Genomic DNA, 19,939 nt, shown 5'->3' with positions numbered 1-19,939 from the left:
TAACATGTGATGTAAATATACGTCGAGTTTTACAGTATTGGGACTGAGGCGCCAGAACTGCAGCTGATAGAATGTGCGCTGTAGCAAGATACTACCATATTTCTTCAAAAGCAGATAGTGGAGACATTAAATCATCCACGATCAAAAATCATGATATCGCATAAGCACAAGAATAAAACGACTGTTATCATGTGTTTGAAAACAAACACAAGTAACAGAGTTTACAAAACTGTATCGCACGCGTGTTACAGTGGTACATTTAGTGGCTCTTTACACCTGGCCACTTCATGTGTTTTCTCAGATCGGATAGCTATCTCATTTATCAAAACGATTCCATTTACACCTGGTCACATAAATGTGTTTTTGCCAAGCGGATTTAAATCCGATCTTCAATTCCCGCGCTATATGCAGATTTAATGGAGTGCACTGTGCACGTCACCGAAAGCAACAGATATGAGCTGCATTTTATTGATCATCAGCTAACATTTCAAAATCAAAGACCACAATAAGAGAGAGCGGCAACAGCCCTGGTAAGATCATTTTGTTTCTTTACTTTTAATGATGATGATTGTGTGTTAAGCGTCTGCGACTTACTTTCACTTTGATTTGCAATAGTTTGCATGAATGGGCTTGATGAATAGATGCTCAGCTGCTCATCTGCGGTGATGCGTGTTGCAGTAGCGTCGTCATATCTGGCCACAACATGATATGTAGCCTAGCCTATAACACACGCTCACACGTTTATTTTTTTAGCATTTTTGGGAGGAGTAAAATGTACATATGTGGTTTCAACAACTAGATTACACTTGTCCAGTTTCATCTGGAATGTGGCCTCCTGAAGTGGTTTGAGCGATCGGATTCACGAATGCGTTTCAGAGGGCATTTACAACTGGTCTTTTCACGATCAGATATCTATCTGATCACAGAAAACGCATGAAGTGGCCAGGTGTAAACAGCCCTTATTCATCGCACAGACCAATCTTTTCGTATGCCTCACTGTACAGCAAAAATGAACATTTGGTGTAGGTCTACTAGGCAAGCGCAAACCAGTACAGAAGTAATCAATAAATTATCGGAGAGGGTCATGCCTTTTTTCACAATCATTTTGGAGGGTCATAGAAAAATGTATTGCTGGCGAAGGGAGGGTCAAGTCTATTTTGACTATAGATCTCAAAACTCCTCCGGTAGCCCCTTAAATAAAAAACGAACAGTCCCTTACCTCCATTAATGGCGCCTCTTATTAATTTACTTGATCATTAATTTACTTTTTTCACTTTCACTTTATTTACTCATTTATACAATTATTTACTTAAGTTTATTATCACGGGAAATGGGAACTATTGTTCATCATTTGACAATTGGTCATAAAGAAAAATGTCATGTCGCAAACTTTCGCTGGAAATTTTTCCGTTTTAAACCTTGAAGGTGAGTCAGTGGATGTCGCACAAGCGATGTGCAAACTTTGCGCGAGTTATACCGATGAAGAAGTCTCAAAACCCCAGTAAATTATTCACTACAGAAAGTGAAAGTAAAAACTGACAAGCTTTCAGCGCATATTCTCTCAATGAGAGATAAATCCTACTTCAACATATGCTGATTACGGTATATAACTGTCTTAATTTATTTTCTTAATATTTCTCTTGTGGCCCATGTGTAGTGAACAAATGAGAAGAGAAGTATTTCATGTTAATCAAGTTGTTTTTAAAATAAAGCTGCTCTTAATTTTCATTGATGACTGATTATCGCAGTGTTCGGGAATTTTATAGATCGTAATTCATTTTAATTATAGGCCTCTAATTCACTGTATAATCATATAAACCACAAGCTGCCCTATTTTGCCCCAATGTGGCAACAGCAAAAATATTCTGCTCATCCTTGGGGAGAAGAGCTGGTAATACAGCCACATATGAAGAACATGTAAGTCCAAATAGAGTGCAAGTGAAGTCTGAAACTCAAACTCAACTGACTTGTGTGCAAGACTGCGTGGTGAGCAGTGAAAGCATGCTATTGCTTGTACATTATCTCCCCCATTCCCCACACCACCCAGCCTTTTTTTAAGAGTTATTTCCTAGAAATAACATGTTTATGCAGTGGTGTACAGATGTGCTCTCTTTTCTCCAAACCCCCACATAGCCGTAGCCTACACTCTCAAAAGCAGGCTTTTCCCATGAGACTGTCACAGAGTGAAGATGATCCATATTGTTGTCATTGTTGTTATCATTGCTATTGTTGTTCCAACAAGATTCCCCCATAGCTAGTGCCACCCACCCTAGACTGGGGTCTCAATTCCTGGGCAGAAAAATGGATGTCCAGAAACTCGGGATAATCCATCATGCACTGAAAGCAGAGGTCACATAGGAAATGAACGCAGGTAAGACCTGTCTCCTTTATGGAGATGCTTTCTGCACCCAGTGAAAAAACAGGAGAGTTTCAGAATGAATGTTGAAGTTGCTGGATCTGGAATTGGACTGGTAAGTCCCACTCTAAAAATCACAGAAAGTTTTGACATTGCCACAAGGGTGTCCTGTGTCTTTCAGGGGGAGTCAGTTTGAAATGTGCTTCTGTTCTCTAGTTGAAGGACCACAGAGTAGACCTTATCCTTTTCATCTCAAACTGAATTTACCGTCCCTGGAAACACTATAGGAATGTGAGGCTGTTTTTTTTTTTTTTTTTTTTTTTTGTTAGTTAGTTAGTTAGTTCTTTTGAACACAAAAGCAGTTTTTCCAATATGTTCAAGCTGTTATTTTCAATGAAAGCAGATGGTGATGTAAAAAAACAACAAAAAATACCCCACATTTAATCTGTACTCACTCTTTCTGACAAAAAGCATTTTAAATGATCCATAAATGTTTTTAAAACATTCATGTAGCGGGAACTTTCACTACAATGTAGGGGTAAGTATTTCTTCTGCAATATCTTGGACGCCTAGGAAAATTACAGGATCTAAATCCACACTCCTAGTACGATTAACCTAGTACGATTAATTCCTGTACTTATTATAAGTATGTTTTAATCTGTCTTGATCAAATGTGCTTTCTTTTTAGCAACGACTGGTGAGGAGGAGGCTCCAGGACATAAAGTGTACACGGTAGCTTTCCCAGAGAGTAATACAATTAATTAAGCCTTTTCCTACTACCAGCCTACAAGACAGGAGGAATGCCCCACTCCTAGATGACAGAAATTGTAGATTTATTTTTCTAAATGTTCAATAAAATAAAATAAAGAAAATGATAGTAGTAAGTGCCACAAATAAACTTTTGTTTCACATCACTTTAAGCTTCACTTAGCTTCAAGCGTTTGTTCAGTCTCTTTCCTTTCTGCAGCAATACTCAAGTCAAACAGAAAAAATAAATAAACAACAGTTCTAATAGAATATTCAAATGAGAACCAGTTCACTCAACAGTACATATTAAGATGAGAAAAAAATGTATTACAAGTTTTCTGTAATTTAATGTTTAAATATGCAAATTAGGCATGATCTAATAAAATATGCGCTTATTTGCATATATAAAAAAACGAAATTGAGTATTGGATAAAGCCAGGTTCAAAATAATTTGTTCATTGTGTTCACATATTAGATGGGAAAAAAATTGCGGTGTATGTGATGACAGGGTGCAGGGTGCTCCAGCAATCGCGGAGCAGCGGGATGATTTAGAACGCTAACTTTTGTTGAATTTATGAGAAATCTACAGACGCAAACAGGCAAAGTGTAGTAAAATAAAGACCTAAATGTGTATTTCAGACTCTTTTTCGCCACAAGTCTGAAAGAAGACATGTTATTGAAGACAAATATCCCAAAAGCTCAAAATTGATCAGTGAAAAAAAAATTATGCTTTTGCCTGCCATGTCTCGCCTTAAGTAATTGCATATTTCTCCTTTCTCATATCGTTTTGCCTAGTGTTGGTGGTTTCTGTAGTTCATAACCATTCTTTTGATTCCAATAAAGAATAAATTCATTAGAACTGTGTGGTACTGTCAAATTACTCAAAACAGGGCTGCCACGTGAAGGCATGTGCTGATTGTCTGAACCCGTATAGAATCACACCAATTCATTAGCTGATGGCGCGGGCGCCTCCTCAGTGGCGCAACTTGAGAGCGGAATGACGTGGACAAAACTTTGGTGACATAACCAGGTCTAGGTCATAGAAACACCTTCACAAGACCTGGGGCAAACTCCATATAAGGCTCACTCACAGAAAGAGCCTGCAGATCCCCCACGCGCTTGAGAGAGGCCAACGCTAACAAAAGTGCCACCTTGAGAGTAAGAATCCAGTCCGGAGCTGACTCCAAGGGTTCAAAGGAAGGCTCTAATAGCCCCTCCAGAACAACTGATAAATCCCAGGTGGGGACACTAATAGGCCTCAGGTGTCTAACTCCACGCTTAAACAAGGAGACCAGACAGTGTTTACCTAAGGGGACCTCGTCTGACTCCTGATAGGCAATGATAGCTGACAAGGGAGTTGCAGCCACTCCAGCCACAAATTTATCCTGCAGGAATTCCAGCACTGAACCGACCGGGCAGCTGACAGGGACCACTGCATGAGCCGAACACCAAGACTCAAAAACCTTGCACTTAGAGAAATACAGCAGTCTAGTAGAAGGCGCACAAGCGTTATCAATGGTCTCCCAAAGATCAGCGGGAAGACCAGACGCCACTGTCACTAGCGATTGCCTCCATATCTCGAGTCAAGGATGCCAATTCCTGCCCTGGAGCTGAGACAGCAGATCTCTCCTGATAGGAATCTGCCAAGGGGACTCCTCCACCAGGGAGCTCAGTTCCGAGAACCACATCTGGGATGGCCAGAATGGGGCTACCAGAAGGAGGCAGATCCCACATTCCCTCACTCTGCAGGACTGCAGGGATTCGCTTGACCGGAGGGAATACATACAGTCTCAACTCCAGCCACAGATGAGCGAGGGCATCAATCCACAGAGGTATCGGATGAGCTGAGACAGGGAAAACCATAGGGGGCACTGTGTCGAGCTCTGCGACGCAAAGAGGTCCGCCTCGCCAAACATGCTCCAAATTAGAGCCACTGTTTAGCAGTGCAACATCCATTCCCCCGACTTGAGCTTCTGTCTCGACAGAAAGTCAGCTGAAATGTTCAGGTCCCCTGGAACATGAACTGCTCTCAGTGAAAGAAACCTGTCTTGAGCCGGTGCGCATGCCTGTCGAGGGTGCGCGACCACAAGCCCCCCTGGTGATTTACATGGGACACCACTGCCATGTTGTCCATCCTGACAATGACATGAGTCCATCAGGGCCGGGAGAAATTGATCCAGGGCCAGAGAGACAGCTTGCAACTTGAGGCAATTTATGCGCCACGAGAGAAGCTCGCCCGTCCAAACATTGTACGTCGGTCTGCCCTCGAAGACCGCTCCCCAACAAGTCAAAGAGGCGTCCGTCGTGACAACCTGCCAACGGCAAACTACACCCATCTTGACCCCCTGAAGTAAAAAGGGGGAGTCTTTCCACCTCCAAAGAGCGTGAAGGCAACTGCGTGACACTCTCAGCAGGCGGAAGGCAGACCAAGAAGGGCGGATGCCCCTGAGTTTCATCCAGCACAGGAATGGTCTCATATGAGGGAGACCCAAGGGCAGCACAGGAGAGGCTGCTGTCATGAGCCCCAGAAGCCTGCGACATATGCCCACTGCTACATGATGGCCGAGCCTGAAACGGGCCAAGCACGCACGGAGACTGGAAACTCAAGCAGGGGCCAGATGGGCCTGCATCGAGAGAGAATCGAGTTGGACACCCAGGAAAGTGGTCTGTTGAGAAGGAGTTAAGACATTCTTCTGAGCATTCAACCTGAGACCAAGAGAACGGAGGTGGTGGAGAATGACGTCCATGTGACGAAACACCAACTCTCTGGAATGAGCCATAATGAGCTAGTCGTCTAGATCATTTAGTACACGGATGCCCTGGAGCCTCAAGGGGGCCAGAGCTGCATCCATGAACTTGGAGAATGTCCGCAGAGCCAAAGCTGGACCAAATGGAAGGACCCGATAAGGCGTATCTAACCTGAGGTTTAGTATAATGCCACCTTTATACTCAAAAACATCTATAGAGGATGTATTACATATGTATTACCTTATTCAAATTGAAATGAGTGACCATTTTAGAGGGTTCACACACAGGCCTCTGTTTGGGCTAATTCAGAGTTGTTTATGATTATACAAAGTTTATGATTATATGAAATTATACAACTCCAATTTAAGTTACTTTTGGGTGCAATAACCTTTACATTGAATGTCAAGTCTGTGTTTTAGCAAAAAAAGGGTATGTGTCCAAAAACACGTACTGAGTAGGAGTTACATGACATAGGCTAAATCGTTTATATCTCTGGTTCACCCCAAACAAAGATAAAACCTTACAGTTATCTCACAAAATCATGTATTCCATAAGTATGTAATCATGTCAGTGCAATTTAGACAAGTCCAATGGATTCATAGACCCAGAAAACATGGGGTTTGACACCAAGATTACTTGTCTAGGTCAAATAATGAAGGAGTTAGGATATTTTAAGGGCTTCCTGCCCATCTTGGACGCCATCTTGAAAATTACACCTTTCTAGTGGTCAAACTTTGGTAAACTTTTAGTATGTTATTAAGGACACCTAATACTACAAAAAACAGCTGCAAAACCTTTTGTTAGAATTTTTTTAGGGTTAGGTGTTTTTTTTCCATATATGCAGCCGTCTATTAGGATTATAAGCATCTAAAGATTCGTGTGTCGAATCCAATCCAATTATGTGATTCAGAGTTCTGCTGAACAAAGGGTCATAAAACCGTTCCCGCCAAAGGAAAATGATTCTTATTGGTTTGTATATGCCTAGAGGGCATTCTCGTTTCACACTTTAAATGTTACGGATAACACGATCCAAATGCTTTAGCCTTGTCATCCTTGTACTAGTCTCGTCTCGTCTTCTCTCCGTTTTGTTTTACTTTTACTTTGTCTTTGTAAGTCGTACCTCCGACTCTTCTCATTTTGTTTAGTCTCGTGCTCATTCAGTTCCAACTACGAGTGAAACGAACTTTAACCGAGTTTCTGGCAACTCTTACAAGAAGACCATTTGAACTTCCCGCAACGACACGAGCTTCCGGAAGAACCGAAAGAACGCGTCCAACTAACGGACGCACCTAGAATGGACACTCACAGACACGCATTCCTGTTCAGCAACAAAAACCAATGCAAGTATTAATCTTTCTCAAGGTTTAAATGTGTTAAGGTTATACCCCTGCTTAAGGTGGTTTTGATTTTCTTTGCTGGTTCTCAAAGGTTCATGGTTTGTTATTTGCTATTCTGTAATCTTTCTTTCTTCCTTTATGTACTTTCATTATTGTCATATATGTATTCCTTGTTAGATGTAGTTGTAACGTTACTTTTATAGTTTCATTTATTAAAAACCTATTATACGCTTGATTGTCTCTGGTTTGCTGCTCACGGAACAAAAGTCTCTTTAATGTGTTCAATCTTAGCTACAAACTCTATAATTTGTGAGTGACCTACGAGTTAATAATCTTGTAAACAAGAAGGTTATTCTTTGTGGCCAAGAGAATAACCTTCCTTGAGAGTTTATCAGAATAATCCTCCTTGAGAGTAGATAAGAAAATCGCATGATTCGTCTGGCGGACAAACAAATTATCTGATGGGACATTCATTTTGTAGGCATTCACAAAATTTTATATATAGCCCATCTGTATATTCATAATTAATTGTAATTTGTTGTGGTTAATTGTTTATATATAGAGATACAACTATATGGGCTTTGTATTCCCTTTTTGGGTGATTTAAAGTGTGTAAGTGATAACCAGTATTATCAGTTATTGATTATTAATAATTAATAATTGATAATTAATAATCAATAATTGTCCATTCCCCTCATTTGAGCTGGTGTCGTTACAATATATATATATATATACACTCACCTAAAGGATTATTAGGAACACCATACTAATACTGTGTTTGACCCCCTTTCGCCTTCAGAACTGCCTTAATTCTACGTGGCATTGATTCAACAAGGTGCTGAAAGCATTCTTTAGAAATGTTGGCCCATATTGATAGGATAGCATCTTGTAGTTGATGGAGATTTGTGGGATGCACATCCAGGGCACGAAGCTCCCGTTCCACCACATTCCAAAGATACTCTATTGGGTTGAGATCTGGTGACTGTGGGGGCCATTTTAGTACAGTGAACTCATTGCCATGTTCAAGAAACCAATTTGAAATGATTCGAGCTTTGTGACATGGTGCATTATCCTGCTGGAAGTAGCCATCAGAGGATGGGTACATGGTGGTCATAAAGGGATGGACATGGTCAGAAACAATGCTCAGGTAGGCCGTGGCATTTAAACGATGCCCAATTGGCACTAAGGGGCCTAAAGTGTGCCAAGAAAACATCCCCCACACCATTACACCACCACCACCAGCCTGCACAGTGGTAACAAGGCATAATGGATCCATGTTCTCATTCTGTTTACGCCAAATTCTGACTCTACCATCTGAATGTCTCAACAGAAATCGAGACTCATCAGACCAGGCAACATTTTTCCACTCTTCAACTGTCCAATTTTGGTGAGCTCGTGCAAATTGTAGCCTCTTTTTCCTATTTGTAGTGGAGATGAGTGGTACCCGGTGGGGTCTTCTGCTGTTGTAGCCCATCCGCCTCAAGGTTGTGCGTGTTGTGGCTTCACAAATGCTTCGCTGCATACCTCGGTTGTAACGAGTGGTTATTTCAGTCAAAGTTGCTCTTCTATCAGCTTGAATCAGTCGGCCCATTCTCCTCTGACGTCTAGCATCAACAAGGCATTTTCGCCCACAGGACTGCCGCATACTGGATGTTTTTCCCTTTTCACACCATTCTTTGTAAACCCTAGAAATGGTTGTGCGTGAAAATCCCAGTAACTGAGCAGATTGTGAAATATTCAGACCGGCCCGTCTGGCACCAACAACCATGCCACGCTCAAAATTGCTTAAATCACCTTTCTTTCCCATTCTGACATTCAGTTTGGAGTTCAGGAGATTGTCTTGACCAGGACCACACCCCTAAATGCATTGAAGCAACTGCCATGTGATTGGTTGATTAGATATTGATTAATTGCATTAATGAGAAATTGAACAGGTGTTCCTTATAATCCTTTAGGTGAGTATGTATATATATCATATATATCAGTGGCGGCTGGTGAAAAATAACTTCGGTGGGGCTGTGTCATATTGAGACGGTTTCAATAGTCTGGTAACCATGGGAGTCTTTTAGCGTAGTGGCTCCGAGGTTGTGGAATGCTCTTCCTCAAGACATCCGTCAAACATCCACCCTTCTCTCCTTCAAAAACACATTTTTTATCTGAATATTACTCTTCAGCTCACAGTCTGTAAATTGTTATTGATATGCTATTTGTTTGAATCCTTCTTTGTTTGTGTCTTTAATCTAACTTTGTAAGTGACCTCTGAATATTAGGCCTACTTTCTGCACTTGGTATGTGTATTGTGCTTTGATGTTGATGTTTATTTTGTTATATTCCTTAACCCAGTCCCAGTGGTTCTCAAACTTTTTAGAGCTGTATCCCATGAGGCTTTTAACATCCTTCTGCGTACCCACTCTTCAGTCGCACCTTTTTCAGTAAGGGACAATATTTGCCCCCTTAAATCGATTTTTCCAGTGCATTTTTACCTTTACAAAAACCTTTATAAAATAAATAATGCTTTAAATAATAAATGTTCATAATAAATGTTCAATAGAGAAATATGCAATGATGGTAAAACGAAGTGATGCTTTTAAATATTGAATTAAAACCGCCAGTAGGTGGAGATTTATCGAGTCATTCATTCACTCAGTAATGAAGCAAGTGGCTGTATTTATGAATTAATCATTCAATCATTGACTCTGATTCGTTCAAAGCCGCAGATTCGTTCACAAACACTGCTGTATGCTGCAGTTCTGCTGTGGCTTTCGTTGGAGCTATTATTTTGTTGTAAAAAAAATATTGACAACTGTGTTGAAAATGAACATCACTTAATATTAATATTTCGTTTGTTGAACTGTTGTATAAAATCAATGTCACATTCGCAATCGTGTGGATCTTCATATAATGTGATCATCATTAAACACAGAAACTCACACAGGGTATGTGTTTGTATCGAAGAGAGTTTGAATCTTATATCGATCTCCATGCACAGCCTGTGTCTATATTTTGTTCTTCATCCTAGTAAGTGCTAAATATGGAGAGAGAATTGTGTCTTTATTACATGCGAGAAAATAAATGATCAGAGAGAAAAAAAAAAGTTTGAGAGAAAAAGTTATCACACTGATAACAAAAAAGCATTTCATGAGAGAAAAATATATATCTGAGAGAAAAAGTTTTCATACCAATAGCAAAAAATAATAATATTTGAGGCTAAAAAAAGTTTTGAGAGAAAGTATTTTCTCATAGAACATAAAAAAATATCAATTTGAATTTTTAAAAATTATTTCTGAGAAAAAAAATCTCTCTCAAAATACTTTGAAAAAAACTCTCAAATATATATTTTTTGCTATCAGTGTGAAAACATTTTCTCTAAAAAAAAAAAGTGTTTCTCTCAAAAAGCTTTTCTTTGCTCTCGATGCAATTTCTTGCTCTCGTGTCAGGATTCTGCTTTCACTGTGAAAATTGTGTCATGGGCGGGGCCACGTTCCTATTGGCCAGTCGGGTGAGCATCATCTTGTCTTCGGAGTCGAACTGAATCATTATACCATTGTTCGGTTCACCGGCATAGATGCCGCCTCTGCCTTAAGCACGGACACTCCAATGTTTGGGTAAGATGATTCATGGTGATCTTAGATGATCATGGACGTATTGCCTGCGATAATTAATGCGATATTGCTCAGCTTGTCAGTGAACTACGGCTCTGTGTTAAATGCCGCTTCATCTGAAAGCAGGCGATGGCGATTTACTACTAATCAAGGAACCGGCTTTACTGACGAGATGCGCATAACAATGTCATCCGATATATCGCCCAGGCCCAGCCCTAGTTCATCATATACAACCTCCACAGTTTTACTCGGACTCAGAATAAACAATTTTGTTTTAAGGTCAATATGATACATTTCCTGTTTGAACCTATAACTTAACTATAACCTAAAATTATTTTTATTCATGTGTTTAGCATCTGTATCTCAGATGCTATAGAGCAGGGGTGCCCAATCCTGCTCCTGGCGATCGACTGTCCTGCACAGTTCATCTCCAACCCTAATCAAACACACCTGAAACAACCAATTAAGGTCTTCAGGATCACTTGAAAATTAAAGGCAGGTGTGTTTGATTAGGGTTGGAGATGAACTGTGCAGGACAGTCGATCGGCAGGAGCAGGATTGGGCACCCCTGCTATAGAGCATTATCAGTGTTGTGCCTGAACGGTTCATTGAACGATAGTTCATGAACTCGTTCATATTTTGGGTGAACGTGAACTGAAAGTAGCCCACTGTATTACTGCCTGATGAAGGTTACTGTAAGCTCTTTCATTTTGGTGTCTGTGAACGTCACGCTCTCTCAGTTTAACTTCGTTCAACAGTGCCAGATTTCTATAGAGCTTTCCAGGCGAAACCCCGGCTTAACGGTCCTCCACAACGGGTTCCGTCAAGAGTGAGTATGTGAGTGAGAGTGAGTGTGTGAGAGTGCGAGCAACAGCGAGTGTGTGTGTGTGTGTGTGTGTGTGTGTGTGTGTGCGCGCGAGTGAGCGACAGTGAGTGAGTGTGTGTGTGCGTGCGTGCGAGAGCAATTGTGTGTGTGCGAGTGAGCGATTGTGTGTGCGCGAGTGAGTGAGCGAGCTACAGTGTGTGTGTGTGTGTGTGTGTGCGAGTGAGTGAGCGAGCTACAGTGTGTGTGTGTGTGTGTGTATGTGTGTGTGCGAGTGAGCGAGCGAGCACAGTGAGTGTGTGTGTATTTGAGTGAGTTTGTGTATGTGCGAGTGAATGTGTGCGTGAGACGGCTCGCGGTGACTGGTCGGAAAGCAACGTGTAGTCTGACATATTTCTTGTCCATCCAGACATGACAAGATTTTTAGGAGTCAAAATCGTGTACTCTGACACCGTGACTATCGTAACAGACACAAAATTCTTGTAATCTGAACCAGGCATATGATCACCGTGAATCATCTTACCCAAACATTGGAGTGTCCGTGCTCAACTAAGGCAGAGGCGGCATCTATGCCGGTGAACCGAACAATGGTATAATGATTCAGTTCGACTCCCAAGACAAGACGATGCTCACCCGACTGGCCAATAGGAACGTGGCCCTGCCCATGACACAATTTTCATAGTGAAAGCAGAATCCTGACACGAGAGCAAGAAATTGCATCGAGAGCAAAGAAAAGCGTTTTGAGAGAAACACTTTTTTTTTTTTTTGAGAAAATGTTTTCACACTGATAGCAAAAATATATATTTGAGAGTTTTTTTCAAAGTATTTTGAGGGAGATTTTTTTTTCTCAGAAATAATATAAAAAAAATCACATTTATATTTTTTTATGTTCTATGAGAAAATACTTTCTCTCAAAACTTTTTCTAGTGTCAAATATTTTTTTTTTTTGCTATTGGTATGAAAACTTTTTCTCTCAAATATATTTTTTTTTCTCTCATGAAATGCTTTTTTGCTATCAGTGTGATAACTTTTTCTCTCAAACTTTTTTTTCTCTCTCAGATCATTTATTTTCTCGCATGTAATAAAGACACAATTCTCTCTCCATACTAAATCCCTACTTTTACAAAGGGAACGCACATTGTTGAGAACGGTAGTATAGCGCGATTTGCCGAGGCAGCAATCTGCACGAGACCTGTATAGCCTATACACGCTGCTTAAATGCAGAAAGTTTTGACCGCAAAAGATGAGGTCATTTGATCGGATGTCATGTATTTACAGCATTTTACCTGATAGAAATGTATGCTCAGTTTAAATCTTATTTTAAGGTGAGGTAGTATTAAAGGAACGGCAAAATTCAGCATTTTGTTCCCGTACCCCCTTCTGTCACCTCACGTACCCCAGTTTGAGAACCACTGCCTTTTACATATCTTTGTAAAGCGACCTTGGGTGTTGGAAAGGTGTATTTAAATACAAATAATTATATAATTATTATTAACCACCCAAACACAATTTAACACAAACTGCATGATACCAGTGCTCTGTGATAAAGTCAGTAATTATTTAATGCCATATTACAATGCTGAGGCGTCCTTACACAAAAACAAACAAATTGCACAAACTTTCCATTTGCATTTGAAATTGAACTCACTTCCTTCACTCCGGTAACTGTCCATGCCGGATCTTTCACTGTTGTTTTAAAATGTAATCACAGAAAGCAAAACAAGGCATTAACATGACGCATCCAGCTAGCCAGGCCGATAGACCGCTGTCTGATGGAGATAGGCGCGCATGAGTGCGTGCGCAGCTTGGGGCGTTAAACAGAATCGCCCATAGCTGACTAGATTTGATCTCGCTGATTGGCTACAGGTTATGTCAAACATTTATCTTAAATCAGCAATTGGCTAAGCTGCTCCACAGACCCGCCTCTTTGGGGCATTTCTCCAGCGCCCCAGAGCTGATGAGACGTGCACACAGGTGTAGGAGACGTGTTGAAAAAGCAGACATTTTTCATTTCTATCATATTTTTCACATATACAGGGTGCATTTAAAGGTAGGGTAGGTGTTCCTGTTCAGAAACACTTTTTTTTATACTGGGTGAAATGGTCCTTCCATCCTGATAGTAGTCAATACATTATGTGTTTAGAAAAAGGAATGAAAAAAAATCAGACCTCTGTAGCAGCTGCAGGACAGTAAAAACTCTGACCAATCACTGCCATTCGGTGCGAATGTAAAGAACCAATCAGATGCCTTCATGTCTCGTGCCCGCCCCGAGCCCCACTGCGCGCGCTGCCCTGCGTGCACTCATCACATGTCACCGTTCCCGGAAATATTCAGCTCAAAGCACCTGCATATGCAGTCAGCGAAGGCAAACAAGGCAAAAACTACTTCCTCGGACCCTGCCCGCACTCTTGAACGACCTCCTCTGCTTCGCCCTCAACCCCGGACCTGTCCTCGAACCGACGATGCGGTAACGTTACTTGTCTCCGGACTCGGAGTGTACGTTAGTCTTCATTAGAGTCAACAATGTTTTCATCATGGAAACTCTTACATGCAAAACATTAAACAAACAGCCGCGAGTGAAAATTGTTATTGTTAAAGCCTAATTTGCACTTTAAGCCTCTGCTCCTAGCACTTTCAAAGCGAAAGTTGGCCCATTATCGCGTTATCCACTTAATTGCAAGACCGAACCAGCATCTGTTAGAATACCTTTAAATAGACGAGATTCAGTTCACTCCCGCAGAACAAGCGAGCAACAAGAGGCTCGACTGAAACGCGCAACTGTGTGTTTTCTGGAATACTCTGCTCTCTTGTTATTGTCAGCGTTGCTTTGTAGTCAAGGTAAGCCCATCTTCGATTCTCAGCTTCCCTTATATTTTTAACTTCACATAATTGTGTATTTTAGTTGGACGCGTTGCCACATTAAACAAACAGCCGCGAGTGAAAATTGTTATTGTTAAAGCCTAATTTGCACTTTAAGCCTCTGCTCCTAGCACTTTCAAAGCGAAAGTTGGCCCATTATCGCGTTATCCACTTAATTGCAAGACCGAACCAGCATCTGTTAGAATACCTTTAAATAGACGAGATTCAGTTCACTCCCGCAGAACAAGCGAGCAACAAGAGGCTCGACTGAAACGCGCAACTGTGTGTTTTCTGGAATACTCTGCTCTCTTGTTATTGTCAGCGTTGCTTTGTAGTCAAGGTAAGCCCATCTTCGATTCTCAGCTTCCCTTATATTTTTAACTTCACATAATTGTGTATTTTAGTTGGACGCGTTGCCACATTAAACAAACAGCCGCGAGTGAAAATTGTTATTGTTAAAGCCTAATTTGCACTTTAAGCCTCTGCTCCTAGCACTTTCAAAGCGAAAGTTGGCCCATTATCGCGTTATCCACTTAATTGCAAGACCGAACCAGCATCTGTTAGAATACCTTTAAATAGACGAGATTCAGTTCACTCCCGCAGAACAAGCGAGCAACAAGAGGCTCGACTGAAACGCGCAACTGTGTGTTTTCTGGAATACTCTGCTCTCTTGTTATTGTCAGCGTTGCTTTGTAGTCAAGGTAAGCCCATCTTCGATTCTCAGCTTCCCTTATATTTTTAACTTCACATAATTGTGTATTTTAGTTGGACGCGTTGCCACATTAAACAAACAGCCGCGAGTGAAAATTGTTATTGTTAAAGCCTAATTTGCACTTTAAGCCTCTGCTCCTAGCACTTTCAAAGCGAAAGTTGGCCCATTATCGCGTTATCCACTTAATTGCAAGACCGAACCAGCATCTGTTAGAATACCTTTAAATAGACGAGATTCAGTTCACTCCCGCAGAACAAGCGAGCAACAAGAGGCTCGACTGAAACGCGCAACTGTGTGTTTTCTGGAATACTCTGCTCTCTTGTTATTGTCAGCGTTGCTTTGTAGTCAAGGTAAGCCCATCTTCGATTCTCAGCTTCCCTTATATTTTTAACTTCACATAATTGTGTATTTTAGTTGGACGCGTTGCCACATTAAACAAACAGCCGCGAGTGAAAATTGTTATTGTTAAAGCCTAATTTGCACTTTAAGCCTCTGCTCCTAGCACTTTCAAAGCGAAAGTTGGCCCATTATCGCGTTATCCACTTAATTGCAAGACCGAACCAGCTGTACTCACTCAAGCGGTGAAAGCATTCTTCTGTATATCTGTGTATTTTGCGCGCTGTCGCGGAAGCGTCAGCGGAAGCGTTCAGCTCTCGTGTTCAGCCTCCTCGTGTTAAGACCGACTCGGGTAAAGACCATCGACTCTACCTGCGCGACTCCACCGAGCAAGGACACCAGAAAGGCACTTACAATTCGCCTTTTCCCTTTCCACTTCTTATCTTATCTTTCTCCCGAATCAGCATGTGTTTTCAACACATTCCTGTTATCGTTCGACAACGCCCTTTCATCACGCGCACAAGGCAGCGCGATACTACTAATCTGCGTCCCATTCTCTCATCCTCACACACTCCTCTCTCTCTTTCCGTGGGTCTATGGAATTGTCAGTCAGCAGTCAACAAAGCTGACTTCATTCCAGCCTTTGCATCTCATTCTACTCTCAGTATCCTGGGCTTGACTGAGACCTGGATTCGTCCTGAAGACTCAGCAACCCCCGCTGCTCTCTCTAGCAATTTCTCCTTTTCTCACTCCCCTCGCCAGTCTGGGAGGGGTGGCGGGACAGGGCTTCTCGTTTCCAACAATTGGAAATACTCAGCGCTCTCTTCTCTATGCAACAACAATTCATTTGAATATCATGCTATCACACTTACAACTCCCAGTAAGATCCATATTGTAGTAATTTATCGCCCCCCAGGTCAGCTGGGTAACTTCGTAGAGGAGCTGGATGTGCTGCTGTCCTCTTTCCCTGAGGACGGCACCCCACTTCTAGTCTTCGGTGACTTCAACATTCATCTAGAAAAACCACATGCAACAGACTTCACCTCTCTACTAGCCTCCTTCGATCTCAAACGACACATCACCACAGGTACTCACAAATCAGGCAACCAACTGGACCTGGTCTACACACGCAACTGCATCACAGACAACATTTTGGTGAGGCCTCTCCATGTTTCAGATCATTTCCTCATCACCTTCAGTCTACAACTCGCTACCCCTGCGCCACCAACCCCACCACCAGTCACCCTCAGGCGAAACCTACGCTCACTTTCCCCCTCCCACCTCTCCTCTGCCGTGTCTTCTTCTCTTCCCCCACCCTCACAATTCTCATCTCTGGATGTGAATACTGCAACGGATACCCTATGCTCCACACTAACCTCTACTCTAGACAAAATCTGCCCTCTCTCCTCCAGGCCAGCACGCGCTACTCCTTCTAACCCCTGGCTATCTGAGGTTCTTCGTGAACACCGGACCGAACTCAGGGCAGCGGAGAGGAAATGGCGCAAATCAAAAGACTCATCTGACCTGAGTATGTATAAATCTCTCCTCTCGTCCTTTTCTGCTGATGTTCATGCTGCAAAATCTTCTTATTTCCACAACAAGATCAACAGCTCCTCCAACGCACGACTACTCTTCAAGACATTCAACTCACTCCTCTGTCCACCTCCACCACCACCCTCCTCCTCCTTAACTGCCGATGATTTTGCAAACTTCTTCACCAACAAAACAACAACTATCAGCAGTCAATTCTCAGCTCCACACACACAGGAACCCAGACCGACCCCTCCCACAGCCAATACCCCTCTGTCCTCCTTTTCGCCGCTAACAGAGGAAGAAGTATCTACACTTCTCCTCTCCAGTCACCCTACCACCTGCCCTCTAGACCCCATCCCCTCACACCTTCTACAAGCCATCTCTCCCACACTTCTACCAGCACTCACACACATCATCAACTCATCCCTCCATACTGGCACCTTCCCTACAGCATTCAAGCAGGCTCGGGTCACTCCACTGCTTAAAAAACCAACGCTAAACACATCTTTTGTAGAGAATTACAGACCCATCTCTCTCCTACCATTCATTGCAAAAACACTTGAAAGAGCTGTTTTCAACCAAGTAACATCCTTCTTGTCTCTAAACAACCAGCTGGATGTCAACCAATCTGGCTTCAAGAAAGGGCATTCAACTGAGACTGCATTACTGTCGGTCACAGAAGCCCTACGGATTGCAAAAGCTGCTTCCAAATCTTCACTCCTCATTCTCCTTGATCTGTCTGCTGCCTTCGACACCGTGAACCATCAGATCCTTATGTCCAGCCTCTCATCACTGGGCATCACAGGAACTTCACTCGACTGGTTTGAATCCTATCTCACAGGTAGGTCCTTCAAAGTCGCATGGAGAGGCGAGGTATCCAGAGCACATCAACTGACCACAGGGGTTCCCCAGGGTTCAGTTCTCGGTCCCCTCCTCTTCTCCATCTACACTACATCACTGGGACACATCATACAGGCACATGGTTTCTCCTACCACTGCTATGCTGATGACACACAACTCTTCCTCTCATTTCGACCAGATGATCCCACAGTAGCTGCACGGGTCTCGAGCTGTCTGGCAGACATCTCCACATGGATGAAGGAACATCACCTGCAGCTCAACCTGGCAAAGACTGAGCTGCTCGTCCTCCCTGCCAATCCGTCTCTACAGCACGACTTCACCATCCAGCTTGATTCATCATCAATCACACCATCAAGGTCGGTCAGAAATCTGGGAGTAACGTTTGATGACCAGCTGACCTTCACAGATCACATTTCAAAGACAGCTCGATCATGCAGGTTTGCGCTGCACAACATCAGGAAGATCAGACCTTTCCTAACTGAGCACGCAACACAACTCCTCGTCCAGGCCCTGGTCATTTCTAGGCTTGACTACTGCAATGCTCTTCTGGCCGGACTTCCAGCATGTGCTACCAAACCTCTTCAGATGATCCAGAATGCTGCAGCTCGTCTTGTCTTCAACGAGCCAAAGAGGGCCCACGTCACCCCTCTGTTAATCTCTCTGCACTGGCTACCTCTCGCTGCTCGCATCAAGTTCAAGGCATTGACGCTTGCTTACAGATCTATCACAGGCTCAGCTCCCTCCTACCTTCACTCACTCCTACGAGCCTACATCCCCACCAGACGCCTACGATCAATCAACAAGCGACGTCTCGTGGTTCCATCACAGAAAGCCACAAGATCACTTTCCAGATCATTCTCATTCACAGTTCCATGCTGGTGGAACACTCTCCCCACCCTCATCCGGAATGCTGAATCCCTGACAACATTCAAAAAACAGCTGAAAACCCATCTCTTCCATGAGCACCTAAACTCATAAAAAAAAAAAAAAAAAAAAAAAAAAAAAACCTTTCCCTTAAAATCCCACTTATCATGCCTATGCTACTCTGAATAATGCCTGAACTTCGTATTCTGAACACTTCTTGCGTTGTTGTTGCCTCTTCATGATGACTCGCTTAATTTAGTCCTGATTTGTAAGTCGCTTTGGATAAAAGCGTCTGCTAAATGACTAAATGTAAATGTAAATGTAAAACACCGTATATGTTATGAATCTTACACGAAATTCACCTTCATCACAGTGTAACTGATGGTAATGGAAAAACGTGTATCAATGCAACCTGTTTTTAGTTTTGCCTTATAAATATAGCTCGTTACCGAATGAAACTTTACCATTATCGATATGCTAGCTTGATAGTGAGTACTAAAAGAAATCTTATTTGTTTATATTCATAGTGATAAAGTTAGGTATTTTATTACATGTGATTCTGACATGATGTCACTGTATGTACTGCGCTCCTTCCTCTCCACTCGTCTCAGGTAATAAATGCGTCTTGTTCCAGCCTGAGCGTTTGGCGTCGCGCGTTCATGTGTTTTGGGGGCGTGGCTTTGGAAGGAGCTCAGAAGGGAGGGGGTGGGAGTGAATGGAAATAATGAGCTGTGTTTATTGCAGATTAAAAGGTCTACAGTCACTCGATTTTTATATTTTCTTTTTCAGAGTACTTACATTTTAATTATGTATTGGTATATAAAGACAGTTTAAACAAATTTGGAATGTTTTTTTTTAGAAAAATGATTACCTACCCTACCTTTAATATCTCAAAAATACTGACAATTTGTATTTATGATTTATGTATATATTTACTTATTTATTTAATGAGTGTGGCTCATAAACTGTGCCCTAGCGCCCTCTATTGGCCAGCCGCCACAATTTTGTAGTATATGTATATATATCAAGCGGTAACCTCCCCGTCTCTCTCTTGAAACCAACACGGAAGTGAGTTAAACTGCAATTCATTGACTGGCCGCTTGAGGCTGGCTGCACAAGTGAGTCAAATCTGTATCTCCCCCATGTTAAAATTACCAACTT

At 42.2% G+C, this 19,939-nt stretch overlaps 1 protein-coding gene across 1 annotated transcript; it reads left to right on the top strand.

The window, feature by feature from the left end:
- Positions 1-5,580: 5,580 nt before the first annotated feature.
- Positions 5,581-15,861, top strand: LOC311291092 (uncharacterized protein; the record flags this gene model as incomplete). Its single annotated transcript, XM_084409964.1, has 6 exons — positions 5,581-5,767; positions 14,230-14,451; positions 14,591-14,812; positions 14,952-15,173; positions 15,313-15,534; positions 15,674-15,861. The coding sequence occupies 6 exons, from the start codon at positions 5,581-5,583 to the stop codon at positions 15,859-15,861; spliced, it is 1,263 nt and encodes a 420-aa protein (XP_084266090.1).
- Between the last annotated feature and the right edge of the window lie 4,078 nt (positions 15,862-19,939).

The sequence above is a fragment of the Rutilus rutilus genome (assembly GCF_951802725.1).
Source record: "Rutilus rutilus genome assembly, chromosome: 5".
NCBI lineage: Eukaryota > Metazoa > Chordata > Actinopteri > Cypriniformes > Leuciscidae > Rutilus > Rutilus rutilus.
This window is presented reverse-complemented; position numbering and strand designations above follow the sequence as displayed.